This window comes from Saccostrea cucullata, unplaced genomic scaffold (assembly GCF_032062105.1).
Source record: "Saccostrea cucullata isolate Sc308-1 unplaced genomic scaffold, CSIRO_AGI_Scuc_v1 ctg2889, whole genome shotgun sequence".
NCBI classification, from domain to species: Eukaryota; Metazoa; Mollusca; class Bivalvia; order Ostreida; family Ostreidae; genus Saccostrea; species Saccostrea cuccullata.
Genome location: NW_026922272.1, coordinates 84593 through 112545, shown reverse-complemented (window position 1 = coordinate 112545; position 27953 = coordinate 84593). Strand labels below are relative to the sequence as shown.

At 32.9% G+C, this 27953-nt stretch overlaps 1 protein-coding gene and 1 long non-coding RNA gene across 2 annotated transcripts; both read left to right on the top strand.

Moving 5' to 3' along the window:
- Window positions 1-360: 360 nt before the first annotated feature.
- LOC134261506 (uncharacterized) lies at window positions 361-19080 on the top strand. The gene is made up of 10 exons (XM_062743940.1): window positions 361-438; window positions 1472-1505; window positions 6445-6501; window positions 7842-7877; window positions 8428-8484; window positions 9081-9116; window positions 9780-9836; window positions 9927-9962; window positions 10165-10221; window positions 17070-19080. Exons 1-9 carry the CDS (start codon window positions 407-409, stop codon window positions 10216-10218), a joined length of 399 nt encoding a protein of 132 aa, XP_062599924.1. The 5' UTR covers window positions 361-406; the 3' UTR covers window positions 10219-10221; window positions 17070-19080.
- Window positions 19081-23632: 4552 nt separating this feature from the next.
- LOC134261505 (uncharacterized) lies at window positions 23633-25994 on the top strand. Its single transcript, XR_009990828.1, has 3 exons — window positions 23633-24079; window positions 24303-24514; window positions 25901-25994. It is a non-coding gene; the product is annotated as an uncharacterized LOC134261505 (long non-coding RNA).
- Window positions 25995-27953: the final 1959 nt, after the last annotated feature.

Sequence of the window (27953 nt, the reverse complement as noted above, 5' to 3'; positions counted from 1 at the left end):
ATTAGTTGGCTAGCGTTATAATTTACATAAACGCTGAAGGCATTTATGCATAAAATTATCACGCAAGCCAATCGATTGATCATCGTCATGAAATCAAAAAATCTGACAGTTATTCCTTTTATTCCCATGGCATCGATTCCGCCAATCCTCGTGCTGGAAGCCCGCTTCTTGCTTCTATTTATCCGACCCTGCCGGTGGTTTATTTTAACCGCACCTATCGATGAAGCAGTACATTGATGGAGAAATAAAATACATGACCTATTTGGAATTTTATCTCGAACAAAGATATTAGAAATGTTAATATAGTGAGTTAAATTCATTGTTTAAAAACCTAAATTTTTTTTTTATATTTTCAGTGTTTTTGTATGACACAAATTTTGATATTGAACTTCCGGAGACGCGGGAGATGGAAGGTTCAGCTGCTTTCAGAGTAAAGGGGTAACTATTTGAACTATATACTTTCAGAAAGATATGATTCGTTTATCTTAACTTAGATAAAGTTTAGTACGTATTATCTTTTTCCTAAAGGTTATATAAACAAAATTACCAATAGGCATTGTTTGATTTTGATCAAACACGGTGCAAACATTATTTTGATTTTTCATGATTCTTTTGACAAATAAATCATTAAAATTATTAAACTCAGTTTCAAAGTTAACGTGTAGATGCTTTGAAATCACGAAAAGGAAGATTTGACAGTAAATGATTTTTTTTACACATACATGCAATAAAACAATGATCGAACTTATACATTTATTTGTCAGCAAGTTCAAAGTACTGTACTCCTGTAACATAATCTCTTAACGTCGGTTTCTTTGCTTTAACCTAGCATAATGATTTAAACCAGATATTTTTTTCCATAGAGCTTATGTCCAAGAGATGGCCTAAAAGATACGAGATAATATTTATTATATTAAAAGTATATTGATAATGTTTTAAATTTTGTTTCTTTCGTCTTTTAACAGAATAACAAGAAGTGTAAAAGTTGAATTTGTCAATGTGAAATATGAGCTGTATTTGACGTCATTAAGCGATGCATTTCGAAATACTCTTGTTAATATATGTCACAGTAATTTATTTTTGCTATTTAAGGTAACTTTTAACTTAACTGATTAATTATGATCAGTCTTTAATCGCACAAATTTTGACACATGATTATTTCTTACAAACATTTTCAATCAATAAAAACCTTTTTTAATTTTTTTTGGAAAAGCTGAAGACAATAATTAATTTGTTAATACAGATTGAGGTCAGAATCTCAGATAGATTTTTCTTTTATTTCTGGTCAAATTTATTCTAATTCACTCAATTACAGGGAAAAAAAATAGATGTAGCGATAGCTGTATCGATGTTTCATTTCTCTCACTGCTTCATTTTTAAACTGTCACATTCATTTTTGTATGTTTATGTGTAATTCAAATATTTTTGTAGTTATATGTGGCGATCTATCATTGTCTTTTTTTTATTTCAGGGAAATGAGTGTTCCAGAAAAAGACAAACTTACGGTAAGATTTATTTTTTAATAGAAATAGAAGTAATACTTCATAATCCATATCGTAAGCGTATATCAAATATCACTCGAACCGATGTTTTTGTGATTTAAATTTAAGACACGTGAAGAAGGTTGACCCATTCAAAGGTTAAAAGGTAGAACCAGTTTTGTAGATAAAATTGACAGTAAACGGGTTTTTCAAATAGTCTGTTTCTTTTTATGACCCATAAACGAAGTTTGGGGGGAATATAGTTTATGTCGTGTCCATCCGTCCGTCCGGCTGTCTGTCTGTCTGTTTGTCCACCAAATCTTTAACATCGCCCATAACTTTTGATGGAGAAAAACTATGACATATTTGACAGGTGTATTTCTTACGACAAGACCTTTCTTTGAGTATCACCAAATTTGACTTCTTGACCTTGGTGTTTGACCTGTTTTTACCAAAAAATACTACACTTGAGCTTTGGTTATAACTTTTGAACAGTTGGAGTTAGGGTTTTCGTACCTCACATGTGAATTTATTGAGACAAGACCTTAAATGGATATCAACAAATTTTAAAATTTTTGACCTTGACCGAAGAGTTTAACCCACTTTTTTTTCAAAAACTTTAACATTTGCTATAACTTTTGCACAATGAGGAGAAGGGCTTTCATATTTCACAGGTGCATTCCTTTTGACAAGGCCTTTGAGTTGGAATAATTTTTTTTTTACCTTGACCTTGAGTTTGACCCTCTTTTTCGGAAACTTTAACCTTGGTCATATTTTGAACAGTTTATACTAGGGCTTTCATGTTTCATAGGTTTATTCCTTATGGCAAGACCTTCCTTTGGATACCAACGATTTTCACCTTTTGACCTTCATGATTGACTTGCTTTAGAGACATTTCAACCCTCTTTATAAACATGTGTTTTCAAACCGTTCTGAAATATTATCATGATTTTAAAAAAAAAGAAAGGGGGAGGGAGTTAAAATTACAATATACTTAACCTTAACTTTTGTGACAAATTACGATGAAGATTGGAACGCAGTAGAGATATTTTTCCATAACGCTGGTACACAAATGTGAGATATCTTTTACAAGGACAAACCTTTGTTTACCTTATATGGTTATTGTTATTAATGCGTACAGCGGATCTCACTAACAATTGACCAACCGTTGAATGAATAGCAACGTTAAATGACCAACTACATGTTTACTTTTTCCTTTTAACGCGTGGTTCATGTCAATCTACTATCTAATATTAAATGGACTGCAAAAACAATCTAAAAAAATATACTTGTCAAAATTTCTAAGTCACCACTTTTATTATCTTAATTATTTAAAAACCTTAACATTAATTAACCAGTTCTTCACAATTTTGACTTAATTTTTTGATGATTGCCTGTTATGCCTAGGTCACATTTAAGCCGATGGTCAGGCGACTAAATTTTTCGGGTCTTGTCGGCTGAAAGAACAGGATCGGCCGACACATCATCGGGCGACAGGGAGCAGTCACATTATTTCCGAGGGAAACCGATGACTTTAATAAATAACACAAAATTTTTTTTTCTTTAGAAGTCAGCAATATTTTTTCATAGATCTATATTCAGATAGGTGACGTGAGTAATGTTTGCAAGGCAAAGTGGCAGAATCTTATAAAATTGTGACTGAATGTTGAAAATATGTGCAAAATTTGCATAGAATTGCATAAAAACGAAAAATGGTGCATATCATTAAGCAGCAAAGAATACTTAAGATTTCTTTATATCTTACGGATTAATTATTTATGTTATCTCCGATCAAAAAATTTATATCAATCTATGCATCAAAATTTTGTTTGTGTTATGTATCCTTAATAGGTTAAATATTCACAAGTCGGCCAATCGTCCCCCGATCATCGAGCTCTGAGCTACAGTTTGATTTTAACCGTCGGCCGAAATTTTCAACACCCTTATTGTCTAACGACGGACGACCGACATAATAAACTGACCGCCGATGGTTGGACGATAATCGAACGTTGGTCGACGGATAACTGCACTTGAAGAAATCGGCCACCGACGCTTGAAAAATTATAACTTAATTATAACTTGGACCGATGGACATAAAATTGGTCGGCCGACAAAAAATTATGATGAACTGACGACTGTCACCCGAAGAATCCCATTTTGCTTCAAAACCCGTCGGCCGTTGGTCGTTTTTGGAAATGTGACTGGGGTTTTACGGCCAAAAAAAATTGAAATCGAATGTGTAATTACTCATCCATGACCCTTTTTGTTAAAAAGCAGGAAGTGCGAATTTCATACGTAATCGGGTGTATCTTCCATTAATTTAAATTGCCATGTGTTCTCCATCTTTCGTTGTATAGGAAAAACAGAAAAAAATCTTGTTTAGAATGCCATGTATGTACGAACGACAATGTGCAAGCGAATTGCCATAGTCCAAGCTGATGGTAGTAAAAGAAAGTTGTATTTCCTTCGTTTGTATTTGTTTATTTTATGTAAAACCGTTAAAAATACCGTCAGGAAGATGCACAAAGCTTACTTGTATTCCTTATAATCATTAAAAATTCCTACATTTTTAAGAAATACCAGTTAACCACCCTAGAGTTTAACCGGAAATTCACTCAAACCGGAACCGGAAGTGCCCATGGTCAAGGCGTATACACGTACTTCAAGACACATCTACAGGGCTAGTTTATAAGAATTACTAACTATTGTGGAAGGAAGCTATCTGCACGTGCAATTGTTCTGCACTCATTAAAAATTAACTCAATTCTCCTTAATTATCCAAATTATTAGAAACAAACTGGAAGAGTGGGGAATGCGTTTAAGAAGACCTTATGTACTGTAGGATTAATATTGGGTTCAAACAATTTCGGTAAGCTTCAATGTCATCCACATCTCAACCCTATAGATCACGAACGGGACAAGATGGACCAGAGATCGAGCGCTTTTCCAGCAGCAGAATCTGGTGGAAATATAGTGGACGACCTAGTCCATACATGGAATAACCTTCAATAAAGATTTTACTTTAATTTTGTGAACTCTTTGAGAAGCAATTGACTCGATCTTAATTCGATTGCACGGAGGATAAAAACAGTATTGAACGTTGCGAATTTTTAATTCTAGGGTGCCTTCACTCTTCTGCATTTTGTGTTTAAGTCCTTCAATATAATTAGATTAAGTGAAAAAAAAAATATTTTGCTTCTTTTTATCCTGTATAGTTTTCAATTTATATTGTCTGAATTATTTAATATAAAAACAGTGTAAAACAAAAACTTACGTGGGGACTTAGAAATTTTGATTAGTATAGCTTTTATTGGGGAAAATACAAAGATAAGAAACATAAAAAATGTCTACGCGTTTGTAAGTTGTTGTTACGTTTTTCACTAGAAAATGCATAAAAAATGTATTCTGTGCCATAGAACAACAGCGACTGTAGGATAAGAAGAACGAACAGTATCTTATAAACATTTACATGAACAGCAAAGGGTTTGTACTAACAGTAAAATACTTGTTAACACACGTTTTTCAGGTCAGGGAATCTACCTGACAATTGTTTTCTTCAATGGTGCAACAAAAAAATACAGGAACAGATCTTTGAATTACAGTATTGCCTTAAGAACCCTAGAATTCCACGATTAATTAACAAATGAATTGTTTGTAATTATGAGTGTTGAAATAATACAAAAAATGGAAATATTGTTTTTCATAGATCTACAAAATCCAAGAGAAAAAAAAAAGTTTACTGTGCCTTTCCGATCGCCTGTAGATTTTTTTTTTTGTTTGTTTTGTTTTATTTTATTTTTTGGCAAACGTAAAATTCCTGTAGTAACCTCAGTAACCTATTATGTAATGCAACTTATTCAGCTGATTTGTCAGTATAAAGCTGAACACGATTCGTAAAAAGAATACGTTCGCAATTTTCTATTGGACTCTCGCTATATCTTAGGACCCCTATTTAAAGGACCTGAGATAGTCACTTTTCAGTGTTATCAGTCGACACCGGTGTAGACAGACATATGCTATACAGCACTCGGTAGCGACAAAATAACTAATACCTCTTCTAATGCAGAAAAGTAAGATACCAAAGAAACTAACAATAATTGTGCAGGTCAGTGAAGTATACAACAAAATCAGATATATGTAACTGTGATAAAAATGTATACAAAGGTAATGCAAGATCACCAACACGAATACGGGTCTGCATTCCATGCCCATACCCATGACAATAAATCAGTCAGATGTAATTAAAAGAATGCGAAGGGAAAACCCTGGTGTTGATATCATAGATAAATAATATCAAAAATGAAGTATGCCTATTTACGAGTCGTTTTCAGCTTTAAGTCATGTTGGTACCTTTTGTTTAATTTGACGCCAAAAATATAATCCCAGTTCCCATGCAATATGTTGGTCAAAAAGAAATTTAAATAGATAAGTGCAGAAATTAAAGTTTATGAAGAATACTTGTATGTAATTGAAGTTTGAATGAAATTTAGATAGATTGAAGTACATTTCTACTGATATTATACAAAACAACTGAAACTGAAACGCAACATAACTCTTCCGTTTCCTCATGCTAGTCACTTCCAAGCCACATTTTTGTAAATAATTTTCCCTATCTCGCTGTAGTCTTGCTAAGTCTAGCTAAATGACCCAAGAGCTACTTCGACCTCCTCGGATACTACCAGAATAATTCGCAGAACATCGAAAAATAAAAGGATCCGAACACACTAGTAGGGGTGAATATTAATGGTAAAATTATCCTTGCAGGCTCGGTCAATATCACTTTCTGTTAATTCGGTCAATATCACTTGCCATGAGTCCTTATAATCACATATCGACCTACATTGTCCATATATGTATACTATATAATACTGAAAGATCTTGAAAATGTCCGTGAATATTTTGTTGACGTGCAAAGAGTCCGTGCTTCGAATGCATTGACTGATTATTTTTTTTCTACATACAGGTATTACAAGATGATATGAAAGAGATGGAGAAAACCCTTTCAGAAAAGCAGGAAAAGGTACATAACTGTATCAGTTTTTTTAGTTTTCAATTCATTTTTAACGGAAAGTGTGCTTTATTTAAGAAACAAATAACAATTTTATAAACTTCAATGGGAATTGAAGTGGGTCGGTCACGTGATCAAATCCTGTGAAGACCTAAGGCCTTCTCAAAAGATTTGATTACGTACCGACCCACTTCAATTTCCATTGAAGTTTATAAACTTGTCATTTATTACTTATCGTATATACATTTGAGAAAGAAAATTGAATATTTTCGAATTTAAATTATTGCACTAACCGTCCGTCGTAGATTTTGAAACATGACGCAAGGTGTAAATCGGCTTGCATGGCGGTTACGCTTCTAATGCATTAGGCTAAGGACCCTATTTCGAAGGGAATATTTTGTGAAAGGCTACTTGTGATCAGTGATAGTGAACAGATTGTTGTCTAGGAATATTCTTATTCGTGAAAAATGATAATCGATGCTGAAAAGACACAAGAAACACGTCCGAAGTTTGATGATAAAAAGTTGGAGGAATTTCGATCGCCGGAAAGGGATGGATGGATCCAATGGATTGAGACACTTATCCAAGCCAGTTAATTTGCAATTTGATCAAAAACATTCTACGGTTTCAGTAATTAAAGGCATACTTATCGTAAAACACTAATAAATACGGAGACACTGCAGACAGCTTTACAGTGAACTATGAAAACGCCGAGGTGTTTGGCAGCTGTTCATGGAGTAATTGCAATAATATTTTTCAACAGATTTACACATTTATCGTGAGTGAAATTTAAAGATAATCAAAGTTTATCATGAAAATTTAACCAAAGGTCTACCCAAAAATAAGGATGAACATTAGAGACTGTGCAGCTGACAAAAGTGAAGAAAAATGTAAACAAACGCTGGCTCCTAGTTTTTTTCTATGCGCACAGTTTGAATCGATAGCCCCAAAACTGTGCGAAATACTTGTTTACATTTTAATAAAATAATTATCATTTTACTTGCTTATTTTGTTCATTTTTATACATGAAAAGCAAGTAGAGCAGGTGATTTTATAATTTATGTACCGGTAGATATTATTGCGCCGTGTGTTTAGGTCAGGAATTGACCTCTGATAAACTTCATACAGAATTGAAGATATTTTCTCTCTGTATGTTTATATAATGGAGAGATTCCACAAATGTATAAATATAAAGGCAAAAATGCTATTATATGTTGCAAGATAAGATTTAAATTAAGTCCGGGAAAACCTTTCAGAAAAGTGCGAAGAAGTATGTTGCATTTTTATTCTTGTCTTCAATTCTCCGGATAAAATTTGTTAAAGTATTTAATTTCATTGTTTCTCCATTCTAGATCCTAAAGAACACAAGCAGTGAAGCTCACAACACAGTCAGTATAGAGATATATTTACATATATTTATTTGTTTTCTGTTGTTTAATAATTTCTGTAATTTGAAGACTATATTCAAATATTTAATATGTTTTTTTTCTGGTTGACAACCTTTCTCAGACCTAAAACTTGTCATATTTTTATACCTAACAGTCTATGATTGCTTTATAATCCTTAAAAAAATCTATATTAAGATATAATACGATGCGTTTGGGTAATAACGTTGTTTTCTAACAACGTCAACACTTTGTCGACAGTGTTGACAGTTTTTGCCAATGCAGCATAGTAATTAACTTAATATTTTTCTTATCTCAGTGTTATCCTGCTATTTAATATCATTTAAACAGAGACAACAACGTTGTTATCCTCGATGTGAGATGGGTACGAAGAACTCTCTCTCTGAAAATGAAAATTTTTAAACAATTACGACTGTCATTATAAAAAAAATGATATGTATACACATGTAATGAACATGAAATATTTATTGATGGGTACAAAGTCTTGTTTTTCAATGCATGGACTGCTTAGAACTTCAATTTCTACGTACAGGTGCCGGACGATGAGATGAATAAGATGGCTAAAATCATTTCAGAGAAACTTGAAAAAGTATGTTGCATTTTTATAAATTTAAATTTTTTATATCATTCAGTTTGTATTGAATTAAAATTTGTAAAATTGCGATTTCTGACGTATATATAAAATATTAGTCTTATTTTATAGACGGGCTAAAAAATGTGTTTGGCAAACCATACAATGATTATATGAAAAAGTTCTGAACAAGCACATATAAAGCAACACAATAAAATGGTTGATTGTGTACTGTTTAACGTCCCCCTCCAGAATATTTCACTGGTATGGAGACGTCACCTTTGCCGGTGAAGGGGTGCAAATTTGGGCCTATGTTCGGCACTCAGGGCCACTGAGCAGGGAGGGATCTTTATCGTGCCACTGCTGTGCCACAGGGCCTCGGTTTATACTGCCTCATCCCAAGGACCGCCCCATTTAGTCGCCTTTTACGACAAGCAAGGGGTACTGAGGACCTATTCTAACCCGGATCCCCACGGGATCACAATAAAATGAAAGCGATTTGGGAGGACTTCTCAAACAATTACCAATAATTATGTTTCTTTGTTATATTAGTCTCCAATATATTTTATCTCACTGATTAAAAAACAATAATTGCCGATTTCCTTTCCTTACAGACGCTTGAGGACAATATCAGTAAAATCAACAGCAAAGTGAGTATATTAAAAAAATCAATATTTTTCTTGTTTTGTAGTTGATGTAATTCATGTATTATAAAACGTCTTGCTCCTGACACTGATATCCAAAATTGGACATATTTTCCAACAGTCATTAGGACTTCTTCTGCGCTGTTTTTCCTCCAATCGTTACGCACAACATTACACAGATTCAAAATAAGGTTTATTCCTAGTTTAAAATTCGATGTTTCCCATTTGTTATATGTTTGTTTTTTAATGGTGATTGAATTATTAATAAATTTAAAACATTCATTATAAGAGTAATAACCATTAAAATTCGGCTAAATCTCTGAAAAGGGGCCGGTCAGTGTCATGAGATGATTTTTTAAATATAATTTCATAATCTTAAGATAGGGAATATCAACAGCGCAAATGACATATTCTGAGTATGTTTTTGATCGATGAATACAGGTAAGAGATACATGTATATTAGTTATCAACACAGTTAATACCCTGCTCATCATGAAGACATCATGAACTGTTTTCTTTTGTAGGTAACTCTCTCAACTAATAAGACTGAGTGCATAACACTGAAAGATAAAGATCATGATTCGTTATGATTAATATATTTTAATGGTTGGCACAAAATACTTGTTTTACATTGCCTACATTTCTGACCATAATGCATTTCATTTATAGGTGTTACAAGACGAAATGAAAAAGATGGAGAAAAGTATTTCAAAGAAGCTTCAAAAAGTGCGAAACTTATGTTTCCTTTTCGAAATTTTCCATTATGTAAAATTTTTTTATAATGTGAAAGCAATAAAGTCATTTACTCTCTTTCAGATACTGGAGAAAAAGAGCAGTAGATCTAACAACAAAGTCAGTATAATGAACTTCATTCAATGATCCTTTTTTCTTGCATATTCGTTTATCTATTTGAATCACATACTGTCACCTTCTTCAATTTGAGTATGAAAAGCAGCGTAACAGGAGCTAACATGTCATGACCGCTTAATTGTCTTCATAGTAAAAGATTTGCTTTTCACAGCTTGCACTGCTGATTTTATTTTTTAACAAATAGGAAGTACAAGTTGACATGAAAGAGATTGAATTAACATTTCCAGAGAAGCGCTAAAGGGTATGTTACTTTATTTCCGCCTTCAATATTGTTTTTAGGTATCACCGACCACAAGCGTTCTGATGGTTAATATATCACGTTTTCAAGTTTAGGAATGATAAAATACATGTATGTGCATTGTTACAATGCACTTTGAAACATTATGCACTTTGAAAAAAAAAATTTAAAGTGCGTTAAATTTGGGACCAAATCAACGCACTTTGAAAAATTTTTTTTTTTTCAAAGTGCGATAATATCGACCATATTAACGCACTTTAAAAATTGTGTATGCATTGGTCAATATTCTTGCAAATCTTTGGTATGATAAATAATTGAACATGTTTGATAACATTTCTGTGAAGAAGTCACTTTAGGATGTAAAAATGATCGATTTTGATTTTTCCATAATTTGAAAATTCTTTCTCTCTTAAATGATTTACTGTTCTAAATTTTTTTTTTCCAGTTTGCATGCATTTTATGTAAAATTGAATTAATTGAAAGTGTTCAACGTCATACCAGTTATGTAAATAAACATAATTTTGTGTAGCATAGGCATCAGTACCGGGAAGGATAGGGGTGGGGGTTTACATATAGGCACATAAATGATTTGCAAAGATATACATAATATATGTATGCATTAAAAATTGGGGCTTACCTGGAGGGGGGAGGGGGGTCAACTTTCAATTTACTACCAACGGCTATGTACAATGTTTAAGAAAAAAAGAGTTGGGATGAGAGACATTTTACTCGTCTTCTCCTTGTTCTCAATGAGTTTAAATGAGTACATGTAAATTAAAAAAAAGGGTTTTCGAAAGATATAATTATTAAAAATTGATTCTCTCTATTACTATAATGTAAGTCTAGAATTCTTTGTTTCATACATTTTTTTTTCGAAGTGCGTTAAATGCCTCCATGGTCAAAAATGTTTATGTGCGCTCTTAACGCACTTTGAATTTTTCTTTTCAAATTGCGTTGATATTTTCCCAATTTTAACGCACTTTGAACGTATTTTCAAAGTGCGTAATTGTTTCAAAGTGCGTTGCCACAGTGCATGCTTCACCTGCATACAATTCGTGAACGAATGAATGGACTTGATTTTAATAATGTGCTACATATTGAGTTACATCTCAAATGAACGTAATGGTAAAAACCAATCAGAAAAGCACATTTTTCCTGTCTTGAATTTTTTTATTAGATTATATTAAAACATTAAATGTTATCGATCCAAAAAAGACAATAAAGGCTAGAGTAAACCCAGAATAATTAAAGCAATGAAGGTATAAACAAATTGATAACAAAAGGATGAATTGTATGGAAGGGCTAATTTAAAAAAATTCTTCTAGTTTTCCGTGTGTAATTAAACAATGTTTATCTCATTTTGTTTGGCAAATATAGAATTTAAAACAATATATATTTATATAATGGTCTTAATTGATTTGTGAAAGAAAATGATAGCTTTTTGTTACATAATCAAATGGGATTTAAGGTAAAGCAATATGAAACAAAGTAAAAACAGTTTAAAAATACATATATAATTATATTGCTGTCTTTAAATAAACAAGAAGCCAAGGGGCCACATCGCTCACTTGAGCAAATCGGTTAGAAAAAAGCAAATATCAGATCAGAACTGAAAGTTGACTGAGAGTGGAGGAGGACTTGAATTTTAATAATTTGAATTTGATTCCCCATTGTTTCCTCCCTACGCGATAGAATTTAAATCTTCATTGAGGTTGCTTACATGCCAATATGACTAAATATAGCTTTTCTGTTTTGGGGATTTTTTTTTCTTTATTTTCTATGTACCACCATTGTGTACCTTTGGGGGTTATGATTTGAACAACTTGAATTTACACTACCTAAGTAGTGAATATCACTAAGCATGGCTTTGAAGTACTTGAAAAGAAGATTTACAAAGTTTTCCCTATATATTCCTATCTAAAAGTTTGATCGTCCATTTTGACCCTATCCTACCCCCAGGGGTCACGATTTGAACAACTTGAATCTACTCTTCCTGCGGATAATTTCACATAAGTTTCATCTTTCTTGGTCCAGTGGATCTTGGAAAGAAGATAGTTAAAGTTTTTCCCAGATATTCCTATGTAAAACTTTGATCGGCTTACCCTACCCCCAGGGGATCATAATTTGAAGAAACCTAAATGTACACTACCTGAGGATGATTCCACAAGAGTTTTATCTGTTCTGGCCAATGGTTCTTGAGAAAATATTTTTTTAAATGCCATTAATTTTTAATTCATTATTATGGCTCTTCATTTTCACAAATTTGAATCCTCTTCACCTATGGGTACTTTGTGGCATGTTTGGTTGAAATTGGCCCAGTGGTTCTTGAGAAGAAGATGAAAATTTGAAAAGTTTACGACAACGACAACAACGACAACGACGACGACAGACATCGGACAAATTTTGATCAGAAAAGCTCACTTGAGCCTTCGGCTCAGGTGAGCTAAAAAGTTCAATATATATGTAGATTTTATGAGTCGTGTAAATACCTCACATGCTTTTTACCATGTTAATATAAATTAAAGTTAATAAGATCTTAATATAATTTATACTGTTGAGGTTTGATCATTTATTTTATAGGTTGAAATTTTTGTACATAATATAGTTTGTTAATCAGTTTCATATGTAAATATATGGTATAAAATGTTATTTTAAAACATTTATCAGGATTTATATGTGGGTGAACATGTAAACAAACTACCATACTGCCTTTGGAGCTTTCTTTGATTTCATCACATGGCCAACCCGTATTTACATCCTTATAAAACTTTAAAAAAAAACACTTTAAACCTTACGAGGGACATTTCAAAAGTCCTGAGAACTGTGTAATAAAAAATTAACAATTTCACGGAAATTATTGAGTTTGATATCATTGGAAAGATCAGAAAAATATACACATATCTTGACGTCACTTTTTAATTTTTATGACGTAATATCTGCGAAAATGATGTCATAGTATAGAATGTTTAGCATACTGAAAAGTCGCGTTTTTATCCACATTAGACAATTTCAAAAGTTCTGCCAAAGGCTTATTTGCAAAAATATTTCAAAGAAAATTTTTATTTGCAAAGAAATAGAGTAGGACTATGGTACCGTTTATCAAGAATTCCATATTTCATTGTATAGTTTGTTAATTATACGGTTTATGCCCGGTTATGCCATCATCGGCATTCATTTAAGATTTTAAGTTACATGATATGACTGGATTTTCGGTCGTTTATAATATAAAGCTCTCCAATGTATGAAATTAAACATTTTATATATAAAACTGAAGAATATTAATGCAGTTTTCACCAAATATATTTTGAGTAACAGCACTCTTACCGTTTACAAATTAAATGTTCAAAAGTCTTCCCAGAAAGCAAGCTTACGTTGGCCCAATGTTGGGCCAACATTGTTAGTTACGTTGGTCCAATGTCGGAAAATGATGTTGGGCCAATGAAATTTTGCTCATCGGCGCAACGTTGCGCCGACATGTTGGCGCAACGTTGGCCCAATGTCATAGAACGATAATTCTGACGTTGGTCCAACGTTGGGCCAGTGTTGTCAGTTATGTTGGCCCAATGTCGGAAAATTGATATTGGGCCAACGTAATTTTGCTCATCGGCGCAACGTTGCGCCGACATGTTGGCGCAACGTTGGCCCAATGTCACAGAACGATAATTCTGACGTTGGTCCAACGTTGGGCCACTGTTGTCAGTTATGTTGGCCCAATGTCGGAAAATTTATATTGGGCCAGTGTAATTTTGCTCATCAGCGCAACGTTGCTCCGACATGTTGGCGCTACGTTGGCCCAATGTCATACAAAATTTACAATTCTGATGTTGGCCCAATGTTGTCCCAACATATTTTTGTACAAGGATATTAAGAAATCTATGGAATTCCATGGAAATATAAGAAATCCCAGGAATGAAAACTGAAATAATGATAACATCACAATTTATCATATATCAAATCTATATTTCAAAATTAAATATTCATTTCTTTTACAATGTGTTTTGAAACAAATATATAATATTACATATACACTTATAGATGTACAATGTAAGCACATTTTTTCCAAGTACTCTCACTGATCGACATTCTTTGTAAAAAAAACAAACTATTTCTTTTTTTTAAAATATGGTATTTGACTTAATTAATGACATTGGGAGAGGTCAATTGCAGTAACAAAGAACTTCCAGTTGCCCATGTACGTTTACGTACAAAGTTAATGAATAGGCTAGAGTGACAAACACAGTCATGTATTAAGTACAAAATATCAACTACACAACTACATGAATAAAAATGATCCCATAAAATCAACACATGCTATTTTCACCGAATATGCCAAAGATCCTAATTAAGTAAGATCCGAAATTTCTCAAGTATCTGCTTGAATCACTTCCTCGCTGATATCCCATGAAATTCACAATAATAAACAAATAAAATATGGCGTTATGTTAGAGGGTAGCCAAATAAATGGTCATGTCAGTCACGAACGGATTCACTTTAAGGAGGAAGGTTCAGAAAATTCAATATTGATCCTTTCCATAGCCACTTCAAACTTTGCAGGCACAATTTCTGAAAGAAAAGATGACCATAAGGTGTATTATAATCAATATCTATCGCATATATAAACAAAAATATATGACAAATAATAAAGTAAGGCTCTACAAGACTGTAAAGACAATTGGTTATTTCAACCTGACAGTTCAGTATAGTGTAAAATGGAAATTCACTATCTTGCATTGTTTTAATTTAGGCAAAATTAGGCAAGGGGTCTGGGGGCCGCCTAGTGGGGCCCAGGGGGGCGAAGCCCCCGGAAGCTCCTGGATTCTAGAGATTTTGTAGGGTTAAAATGAGGTCTACCAATTAGACATTTTTCTAGACGAAACTGTGAGTTACACTAACTTTGACAATTTTAGGGGGGCGCCGGGTGCGGCACTGCGCCCCCCCCTTAAATCCGCCACTGTTTAGATTACCTGTCAGAATCCATTGTTATGTATTTTTAGGATAAGGAAATTAAAAATTAAGAATATAAACCTCTTGTTTACTTTAGTGGATGCAATATTTTTTATAGTCTTATGCTAAAAGATACAAGTTAATAAAAACAATGTTAGGTTATTTGTGTTACTTTAAAATAAAAAAAAAAATGAGCTGGTTCTCACCATTTTTACAAGCTGACAACTCGCCGGCGCTTAGGGAATTGTCTCGGGCACAGTCCACTGCATGCAACTATTAAATTATCAAAATAAGTGCTGAAAATTATCTTGAACATGCATTTAAAAATATTATAAATAATATATATTATTACATTGTACAACATACTCTGTAAATGTTGAAGAGAGGAACACTAAAATTCCTGAATCGATCCCAAACAAGGAAATTGGGGTTGAAATCCTTCTTTATGAGAGATGTTTAGAAGTGTTAAAATTTTACAACAAAATTGAAATAGCGCTTCCTCAAATGATTTCACTGCAAGGTGTTTTATGTGTAGTGTCCTGATTAAGGAACAGTAGCAAAAGCAATTATTCATTCAAGGACAAATGTTAAAATATTTTGTACATTGTACCTACCGCAGTACCGGGTCGTAAAATGTCTTCATCTTCTATCAAAACAGAAATTCTATCCAAAGCTAGTCATGATTCTCCTTTTCGCGACACTCTCTTTCGAACTTTCCTTCTGTACAACATCAACATGGCTGCTTGTAACCCACCAACAATTTAAATTTCGGCGCGGTGTGTTGTTTAAATTAATTGCTTATCGAGCCCGACTTCGATCCCGACGTAATTGTACTATTAGTCGACAGTTTTAGAGAACAATCTATGTTATATTCCATAGTTTTGAAAATCTACGTCAGGGTTAAATAACTAGAAATGAATAAATAAACAAAGAATAAAAAAAAATAAATTAAATAAATATTTTTTTAAACGTTTCAACATAAGTTTACATAGCAACATTGGTTCAACAATGTCGGCCCAACATTACAAAGATGACCATACTTCAACATTAAAAATAACAATGTTCAGGCACGTAGCAACGGGGGGGGGGGGCTGGGCCTATAGTGAAATCAAGGAAAAATAGCAAAAAAAATTGGAAGTGAAAGGAAGTTGGCCTTGAAAAAAGTTGACCACCACCACCCCCATCCTTTTGCTTGTCAACTTTTTCAGGTAAGTAAAAAAAATTCTATGTCCCCCCCACTTTTGAGAACGATGCTACGTGCCTGATGTTGGCCCGACGTTGGAACAATGTCAGTGCACCAACCGTTGTAATTACAATGTCGGACCGATGTTGGTACAATGTCAATGCACCAACTGTTGTAATTACAATGTCGGACCGATGTTGGAACAATGTCAATACACGGACTGTTGTAATGACAATGTCGGACCGATGTTGGCCCAATATCGTTCTGCCAACCGCGATATTTAGCCGATCCACCAACCACATGCCAACATCGGCCCAGCGTCGGCTTGCTATCTGGGTTGCCCCTGACTTGTTTCTTGGCTTTTTTTTCTAATTGATTCAAATTCGGATCCCAAGAATAGCTTGCACCCGATTAAAGAGTAAAAGTTGTTTTTAAAATTTTAATTTAATCAAATTTTGTCTTTTGTTACATCATTTTTATGGCCAGTATCGTGAGCATACGGAATTATGACGTCATTTTCGGACTTATTACGTCATAAAAATTATAAAGTGACGTCACAATATGTGTGTATTTTTCTGATCTTTCCAATGATATCAAACTCAATAATTTCCGTGAAACGGTTATTTTTTTTATTAAACAGTTCTCAGAAATTTTGAAATGCCCCTCGTATATCTACATTAATTTGTTTAGAGAAAAAAGTCAATAAATATTCATTTTTTCCCAGGTGATAGACATATCAGCTATAAAGAGTGAACCTAAATACAAAGCTTTACTTCCATATACTCTGGAAGAAGAGGACAATTAAAAGAGGATTAACAACGTCTCTACTTAGCTATAAACCTATAACCTAAAACTTTATATTTTGTAATTATTCTTATACTATCATATTACAGTCATTTGTTCAATTATAAGACGCAAGTTAACTTTTTTTGAGTTTCATTGGGATATGACATGAAGTTGTTCACAGAACCAAAACCTATAAAGCTCGAAGGGCATGTGAAGTAACCATCTTCATCAAAAATTGAAGGCCATTTTTTCAGAATCGCCATTTAAGGAAGGATATTTGTAATTGTAAATCAATGATTATATTGTTTGTAAGCGGAATAGAGCATGATTGTTTATGTATTTATGATTTTATCTCTTTGTCCTTAGCTGTCATCGCAAACTGTTTTGTAATCCTATTTTTTTTTTCATTTAAAAAAAAAAAAAAACAGAAAAAAAAAAACCATTCATTAAAAGTTTCCTACCGCTCTCATGGGCTACTACATAATTTTTGCTACTATGTGGCATTATATTCCTGACCAAATATCTTTCCTGTCTTGTCTTTTATAAAGCCATATCTTATGTTTAGTCTTTTTGTACGATCTTTTTCTAATGTGACTTCGGATTGAATTCTAACACCAAAAGAAACTGCCATATAGCGGTGGAAAATTGTTCATTGATATCAATTGCGGGTTCAACTAAGCAACAAGAAACTGCCATGGGGTATTTTTGTTGGAAAAATAGTAAAATAAATGTTTGAAACAGGTGATTGATAAAACTTAAATATTTCATTTCAATACCGATTTATAATTCATCCTTTGCAGTTTTGTACATAATAAATATGAACTTATATGAAGGCATGGAATTGCAGCTTTATGCAGCAATGTTAAGGTTTCCTGAAGCTTTAATACGAGTTTAAAACATAATATTGCATTTCAAGGTCAGTTTTGATTTTAATCCAGAAGCTACGTATCTTAGAACAGTCAACGTAGATATAGGATACTCTCGGTGTTTGTAAAGAAATCACATGACTATATTAATTACGTGACGATCATTTATAATTTTTTTTATAAGTGTTTTACATAAATCGCTTTGGCGCAACCAAATAACACAATCAATTTTTATTAAAATTTTGTTTTATAAATAAACTTGTCATATCCTTGCATTCCCGAAATGTGCTAGCATTACTTGAGTAGAAAATATTCCTGAGAAGTTCATTTTACCCACACGTTTGAGGGTATTTTACAATCAATATCGCAATCTGTATTTAAACAAAGCAATCACTAAGTTTTCCCAAGCAAGATCCAGTTAGAGAACAAACTCTTCTTAATGATTTCCACAAAAAAATCTCAAATTAATCCTGAATAATCGCCTGCCTCTGACTCTTTTAAACACACATATTAAATTTTATATTGAACCGCGGGTGTAAAACAGATTACATTTCAAAAGTATATTTTCATAAACATTTTCAACTAGCTGAATTTCAGTCAAGAGTAACTGAGTAAAATATCTAAGGAATAAAGTTTATTTTAACTTATGTTGTAAGCGGTTTATAAAAAAAGCATTAACTGTCCTTTTACTTTTTTTCGAATAAGCTTTATTCTTTATATTTTAATTTCAGTGTCGACAATGAGACCATTTTTTCGGAATTCAGAATATTTTGACGTAACTCATGCAACTCATGTTATACAAATGAATCAAATCCGAAATGCAATATTTAAATGATACAAAAATGCACGTGACTTTTTGCATAAGCGCTCTAAAATATACATGAACTTTAAATAAGTCGTAAAGTGAATAACACTTTCCTTATCAAAACACCTCAAGTTCGCAGTGACTTGACTTCATCTTCTATTATGACGCAATGAATTTGTAGTTCAGAAAAGTGAAGACACACAGTGCATTGCAAAATTCTATCGGAAACCTTACGATTGCTGCGTTTGATCATCACTTTTTGAATACTAAAGTATATTTTTCAACGCCTATTGTATTTTAACACTGTAGAGTATTAAATAATACATTTGGAAAAATGACAAGCGTTGTTTTTATTTATACAATATATTGTATGATTTTTTTATTTTTAATTTTTAGTAAATATTGCCTGAATGTAATTAGAAACATATCCTGAATTTAATATTTTATGACAGAAAATCCAAAAGATGTGTTTAGAATATCATTCTTAATATATTTACTTTTGCAAATGTTTTCCTTTATATAACACTACTGAAAGAAAAGCGTATCTATAACTGTAAATACAGGTATGGGGTCAAAAGGTCATAAATGTGCGTATGGATAATCGTTTGACGTAATTTCTCAGTGACGTCATAATGGGTCGACGTGCGTTCAGTGGATTACATACATGCCGTTGGGTTTGAAAAATAATGCATTTTACACGTTAAAAGTCACAGCCAGGCATATATAAAGTATGAATAAGTCATGTAATAAGGTATCATTTTTAAACATCTATCGGGGTATAAATACGGGTCGGTCACGAGATTAAATTCCATAAAGCCCGAAGGGCTTTATGATGTGTTGATGATATGATGATACGTATTTATACCCCGATAGATGTTTAAAAATGATACCTTATTTCTTAAAAATGCGAATGATTAAATTCCAATTAAAATTGATAATAAAAGATATACACGCTAAATAAATGCGATTTATTATGTGAAACGAAATGATTACGCAGCATTGTTAAGACATTGTTGAGGCATAATTTATACGGAAAATGTTAACTGTGACGTCACACAAAAATAGTTACATTTTGTTTTCCTCATAATACCCGAAAATCAAATATTTTGCAATTTTAATCTGTATAAGCATAATAAACAACATCAAATCGTATTAGTGCACTTTAAAAACTTGCTAGTTGAATTACAGTCAACAGTCTACAACAAATCACTGATCGCAGCAAACTTGTCGACATGACGTCATTTTGGTAAAAATGACGTATTTATGTGCTGTGAAAGGCAGATAAAGTATATTTTTTTACAATGTAAAATGCTTTTTATTATTAAACAGCATATTATTTATAGATTTAAGATAGGCTATTAATACCAATGTAAAATCTTTTTTGTGCAAATCTTCAATGATTAGAGAGAGAATGTAAGTAATTAATTTTAGCGTGTTTATATGTACAGGTTTGGCTTGTTTAACATCGAGGTGGCTTATTAAATTGCCTTTTCGCAAGGGCGTACACTTAAAGCATATAAAACATTTTTTTGAATAGAAATGAAGTATGGTTTCCTTTACTTGAAACGTGCTGCTACTTTCTTTAAATCGAGAATGTTACTTAATGAGGATATAAAATAATTTGTAAGGTTCATACATATTTCGACATTGGAATATTTACTAGAAATTTTAACTGATAAACTGCAAATTTTATGCAAAGTAGCAGCATTTTGTAGAAGGTAAAAGTATGCAGAAAGTAATGGTAACTTAAATTTTAAATTTCAACTAGGGTATGCCCTTTTTGTTTATTACCTCCATTCAGTACGCATATTATGCATTTATCACGTGACTGTCCATTGATGGGACCAAACTAAGTTTAGTACAGTGTGGGGTATTTAAGAAATAAACAACGTTATTCAGTGAACATGGCGTTATGAATAGCAATTGCTCTGCTGGCATAGTCCATGATGCGCGCTAGCGCATCATGGAAAATATGCCAGCAGAGCTATTCCTATTCATAATGCCATGTTCACTGAATAATCGTTGTTTATTACTTATATTTGCATTCTTTGAGTTTTTCAAGAATATCAGAGGAAATCCTGACTTACATAAGGACGCAGCTTCTTGTCTTTAGTAATGAAAAACATACGGCTTTAAAATCACTTCACCTGATCAATGATCCTTTTCTCTAATAAATCACAAACAATTTATTAAGTATTTCCCTCTCAAACACAGTTATCTGGATACAAGCAGCGCCGTCATCACATTCTCTTAATTTTTGTTTTGATGCAGTTGTGACGTCATCGATCAACGTTATTGAAACCCTCCGACAAAAATCAATAATTTAAATCTATGATGAAAAATGAGAATGCTTTTATAATGATCATTACTCCAGAATGCTTTTCTATGATTTTTTTTTTTTTAGTTTTTCTATTTAATTTTAATAGCTGAAATCATTCTTGAAGTAGGGCCTAGATATATACTAGTTAAATTCTCTCTTTCTGAATGTTATTACCCAAGTGTGAAGAGTTATCGTTCTTTGTACAAATATGCATGATACGAAAAAATAAAAATATAGCCGTTCTCTAAAATTTTAAAAAGTTTTATTATACAATTAAATACATTAACCAAAATTAAATTTTTAAAGATATGAATCAGCAATTTTAAATATTCTGAATTTCCTTTTTTTCAAAGAATATTATTAAAAACTTATCTTTATTCCTCTCAAAAAACATTTCATATATATACTTCTCAACACGGTATGTAAGTGTAGCAGAGATTGTTCTACACGAGTGTGATAGAGCAATTGCACTCATAGCAGAAGCAGTTGCGTCTATAGTGCTATGAACGCAGTTGAAGCCTGCAGGTTCATAGTGGGAGAGAGCAGTGGATATGCAAATATACTATGTTAATTCACTATTGAAGTTATGTTATATTAAAAAGGCCATAAAAAATAAATTTAGATTTAAAAAGTTCCTGTTTTAAGCACGTCTTTATTCCATTGATTTCTTTATAGTGGGCCTTAAGAGTGCTGCGTAAATGATTATAAAAACATGATGTGTAAAAACAAAATAATAATAATGCCTATAGATTTTACTAAATATGTCGTTGTAATTAAATAACAATTCAGTTTGATCTGCAGTGAGACATTTAGGCTTTTCTATGAATATTGATGAAGGAAGTGCGTAAACTGCATATAGACACACTTGTCCGCGGGAAATAAAAGACGACGAGGTACGTTATATTTTGACTACAATTACAATTAAAAGGTAAATATATGTCATTACAGAGAAATTTTGAATAGAGTGAAAGAGTCAGGAAAACAAGAAATAAGAAAAACCTTTCCCAAACTATATAATCCATTGAAATAATACAAAATTATGGGCAGATTAATTACTTATCTCTAAAAAAATTAGACGTAGAATCACGTGCCATAAAAGAGTTAGCATCCCTTGTTTACCGGTCATTCTTCCGTGTACTGCTTTTCATGATCACCTAAACGAAAAAAATCCGTAAGCAATGTGATGTAAAATAACCAATTTGTATTTAAAAAACGTCAGTCAATATTCTACTGAATGTTTGACTGTATTTTTGACAAGGTCATTGTTACCAAAATTGAATTTACGAAATTTAGACTTTAAAAACGAAACTATTGATAATTAGAACATGTAACAACAACATATTTGCCAATATCTTGTCTCGTTTAAGAAATAAATCGTACTAAGAATATACTCTTGTGTACCAATTCGACTGGAAGACATATGCTTCATTTGCAGGTCTTGATTGTATTGTTTGCATTAATCAGGAAAATTGTAAATTGAAATTTGATGACATCACATTTATGAATAAGTTTAGTTGCCATGAATGTTTTCCTTTAGTACATTCAAATTTGAAAAAAGATGTCGCAGTTCCTGTGGTGTCTATTATTTTGAGGTCAAAGATTTATTTCCAATTATCGTTGGAATGAAAATGAATATTGTTAATAAAAAACCGTTGTTTGTATATCTTGATACCTTTTTTTCTGCATATACATTCTGCTTCTTATGGGCAAATAGGTCTGCAAATAAAGGGCTCTATTATTCTTGGAATCAAACAGTTTGTTGGAAGACCTGTTCTAAGAAACCTACAGTACCAGGCCATAAATGTGTCATAATTACATGTACATTTTTACACTATATATTTCGTTGAAAAACTAATTTTTATAAAACTTAATGCTGTGTCAATTTGTGCTCAATTTTCACGATTTTGTGTTCACTGAATCATGTAGAATTGTTCAAATTTTCTTGTTCTGAAATGTTAAACAAAATGGTAGACTAACTATTTAGAATATTTTATGAAGTCCTCAGAACAAAAATTTCAAACCTCAAATTACTATGATTTTTAAACAAATAAGAGTCTTTTTTTATTTTGCATTTGACATGTGATTTCTTATCAATGCCTACAGATACTATATTTGGAAATTATATGAAAAAAAACTGCGAAGAAGTCCACGTTCACTGATGTTTTAGTCATAGAAATGAGCAACAAATAACACTGCAAAATAACAAAAATGCATTTTCAATTAAGAAATGAAAACATATTTAGGGATGTCTTTGGTCCTATATAACACCCGGCCGTGCCAACAAATTGAATACCGCATGTAAGCGTGGTATGATATTTTTAAGGCAAGGCCAGGTGTGTTATAGGACCGAAGACATCCTAAAATATGAATTCATTGATTATATTTACATTGTCTTATTTTTCCTCTTCTTAATTGTTTATTTCGGTTTATTTCGGTAATCTTTAAGTACAGCTATTTATAAGAACCAGGCAGAAATGAAAATAAGTGATTCATGATAGTGATTGATTTTTCAAAAACTATCATATTTACATTAAGATACATCAAACTAAATACTTGATCACAGTTATAAATGGATTTCATGCATAGTTGATTAAAAAATGAATTCAATATATACTGAAACAGTCAACAGTATCCATTGAAAGGTGTCTGTACGTGCAGGTGATTTTTTAAGAAGGCCCGCACTCTCCTTGAATGTGAATTATAAAATATTGAACATCTAGTATCAAAGAGTAAAAAACAATTAAAAAACCCATGGGTTATTTTAATTACGAATAGATATTGTGATTTTAAATTATGTAAAAACATGAAATTCTAGTTATCTCCCTTGGCGCTCTTTAGTAAAAGGAGTTGGAAAGAGTGTATTTAACTCTTCAGTTTAGAAGGGGAGGATTAAGAAATGTGTGTGATTTCATCTTCATTTTGGAAGTTTTTCCAGTTTTCATACATCCAAGGGGCATGTAAGTCTAAATTTTTTATTAGAAAAATATATTCCTAGGATAAAAAAAATAACTGCCTGCAATTTGCTTAATTTTATCTGACGAAAACAAAATTTCATTTCCTAAACATGCTAAGAGTTTGAGTGTTTTGAAAAAGGCTAACTTGTTCAACAATATCATCAAAACTACTTAAATTCAGTTAATTTTGGGGAAAACATTTAATTTTGTACTGGAATTTGAACAGTAGCTCGCTGCTGGGGATTAGAGTATGATGAGTATCTCTCCTTTCCGTCGATACTCCCTTAGTACTGCAATATACACAGTCGACTGGAAGAAATCCTCGACCTCAGCATACATGAAGCCATAGCAAGAAGCAGTGAAAGCCACAGCAGAGATTGGATGGAGCATAATTTTTTCTATGTCTCGGCGCCTCTATGGATGTCATATTTAGATCAGGTATTTAATACATAACACAGACAAATGTCTAAACAAAGACAATATTGACTATTTTTTTTCAAATTGAAAAAGGGGAAAGTCAAGAAAAAATGATAGCAAACATACAGGCTGACTGCTAGTAAAAGTTATCAGTCCTGCTAAAAAACTACCAGCCTAGCTGAGAAAATAATTGTCTTTTGTAAAATTTATTTTTGAAACTAGAGGTACTGTGAGCAATGAGCAAATGATACCCCCCCCCCCCCCCCCCCCCCCCCCCCCCGGCCTCCCATATGAATATAATAGTGTCCATGTTTTGCTGTAGGAAAATATTATATTAATAATGTTATACTTTCATACAATACCACTATTTTTTTGCCTAATTTTACTCTTAAACACATGAAATCTCAGGAGCTTCTGGGGCTCTGCCCCCTGGACCCCCTTCATTCAAACTATGGTATGACTAAACGTATGACTGTACTATGGAACATCACTATCAAGACCCCAAAGTTATCCACGCCCCTCCCCCCCCCCCTCCCTTTAATCACAAATCCTGTACTACTCATGAAACCATTAGTTGATTTGGAAGCGATTAATCAAATTATTAAATTTTAATTAATGAAAACTTTAAACAAGTCCAGTTGGGCATCAATATGTGCAAATTGGTAAGCCCACAGCAAAATTTGTGTGTCTCGGGCAGTCAGACGCACTGTTATTTCAAACACTGTTTACGGACTGGCCAATGGGTCCTTCTTAAAATAGTGAATATTTAACTAAGCCCTGAAAAAACTCAGATGTTATGGCAAAACCATAATTACTATTTTTCTTATTCATTAAATCAAATTGTAAAATTGTGCCCTTTCAAACTGTATATTTCCAAATTTATATGTGTATGATATTCTTCAAATGCATTTCCTTTTATTTGAATTATATATATATATATAGAAGGGTGGGAGCCCTACAAAATTTAATTGACAAGCAAAACAACCAATAAAATACTGTTATGGTTTTATCAGTTGAAACGGGGGGGGGGGGAGGGGGTGTTAGAGCCAAAAAAACCTTATCCGAAAGGGGGAGGGGGGCTTCCCAAATATTCCTACAAGCAAATATATACACACATAGAAAGATAGAGATTTATAAATATGAGAGCACATACAATATGCATGGGTTTCTGCCAATTTTTTCATCTAATTTAGGATTAAAACTTAAAAAATAAAATTTGATCCTACAAAACTAGAACTCTTTTTCAATTTATAACTAATAGTATGAATTCATGATGATATCACTAGTACATGGGGGAGGGGGGAGGTAAATAAATATTTTTTATCAATAATTCAAAAGCTAAATTGTTATATAAATGTATGCATTCTCTTGTCATATGATGAATGTCATGATTTGTTATCATTTCAGATGCAATCTGAGCCTTGTTCTGAACTTCAAAATCCCCTTTGACAACACCTGCACAGCTGAGGTAGTGTAAACTTAAAAATTGAGGACAACCAAAGAATCACCAAGAAAAGATTATCAATTCAACTAAGTTACATATACTTTATATTATTTATGTATCATTAGATAATTCGGTATTTTGTGTTGACAACTTGCAGTTTTTTGCTCACTTGAGCTGAAAGCTCAAGTGAGCTTTTCTGATCACATTTTGTCCGGCGTCCATCTGTTTAGATGTCCGTCTGTCTGTAAACTTTTCACATTTTCGACTTCTTCTCAAGAACCGCTGGGCCAATTTCAACCAAACTTGCCACAGAGTATCCTTGGGTGAAGGGGATTCAAGTTTGTTCAAATGAAGGGCCACGTCCTCATTCAAAGGGAGATAATTGGGAATTAATGAAAATTTGGTGGCATATTTTAAAAATCTTCTTCTCAAGAACCACTGTGTCAGTAAAGATAATTTATTGAAACTTATGGGGAAACATCCTCAGGTAGTGTAGATTCAAGTTTGTTCAAATCATTACCCCCGGGGGTAGGGCGGGGCCAAAATGGCTGACCAAAGTTTTACATAGAAATATATAGGAAAATTCTTTAAAAATCTTCTTCCCAAGAATGACAAAGCCATAATTCATCATATTTATATGGAAGCATTCTCACATAGTTAGATTCAAGTCTGTTCAAATCATGACCCCCGGGGGTACCGTAGGGCGAGGCCAAAATGGCCGACAAAAGTTTTACATAGAAATATATAGGAAAATTCTTTAAAAATCTTCTTCTCAAGAATGACAAAGCCATAATTCATCATATTTAAATGGAAGCATGCTCAGGTAGTGTAGATTGAAGTTTGTTCAAACCATGCCCCCCGGGGGTAGGGCGGAGCCAAAATGGCCGACCAAAGTTTTACATAGAAATATACAGGAAAATTCTTTAAAAATCTTCTTCCCAAGAATGACAATGCCATAATTCATCATATTTATATGGAAGCATGCTCAGGTAGTGTAGATTCAAGTTTGTTCAAATCATGACCACCGGGGCTAGGGCGGGGTCAAAATGGCCGAACAAAGTTTTACATAGAAATATATAGGATAATTCTTTAAAAATCATTTTCTAAAAAATAGCAAATCCATGATTGGTCATGGAACTGCTTTTGGATTTAAACTGTACAATAAAAAGCCATTTTCTACTTTTTCCTACCCTTAGTGCTCAGGTGAGCGATGTGGCCCATGGGCCTCTTGTTTTTTATTATTATTAAGAACATTCCTTTTCGTTTAGCAATCAAGGGCCTAGGGATTCGGGTTAGAATAGGTTCTCAGTACCCCCTTGCTTGTCGTAAAAGGCTACAACATGGGGCAGTCCTTCGGATGAGACCGTATAAACTGAGGCCCAGTGTCACAGCAGGTGTGGCACGATAAAGATCCCTCCTTGCTCAAAGGCCCTGAGTGCCGAGCATAGGCCTAAATTTGCAACCCTTCACCGGCAATGGTGACGTCTCCATAGTGAAATATTCTGGAGAGGGACGTTAAACAGTATACAATCAATCAATCACCTTCTGACTAAGGGCTGAATTATAGTGAACACTACCATTCAGAGACTTTGAAACAGGTATATATTTCTTCTGATCTTGATTCTCTGAGTTTTTTAGCTCACCTGAGTTGAAGGCTCAAGTGATATTTTCTAATCAAAGTTTGTCTTTTGTCTGTCATTGTCATTCTTCAAGGGGAGAGAATTACTAAATTAATAGCATTACAGATATTTTCTAAGGAACCAATAGCCCAGGAAATATGAAACTTATGTGGAACCATTGTCGGGTAGTGTAGATTCAAATTTTTCAAATCATGAACCCCATGTGTAGGACGGGGCCACAACAGATGATCAGAGTTTAACATTGGAATACATAAAAAAAATATTTTAAAATCTTCTTCTCGGATACAGCAAGCCTTGATTGGTAATATTTATATGAAAGCATTTTCAGGTGGTGTAGATTCAAGTTTGATTAAATCATGACCCCGGGGATAGGGTG

Coding starts and splice junctions, on each gene's coding strand:
- LOC134261506 (XM_062743940.1), top strand. CDS start 407: ATGGAAGGTTCAGCTGCTTTCAGAGTAAAGGG. Junction 6,502..7,841: donor TTTCAGAAAAGCAGGAAAAG/GTACATAACTGT, acceptor TCTCCATTCTAG/ATCCTAAAGAACACAAGCAG. Junction 9,117..9,779: donor TCAGTAAAATCAACAGCAAA/GTGAGTATATTA, acceptor TTTCATTTATAG/GTGTTACAAGACGAAATGAA.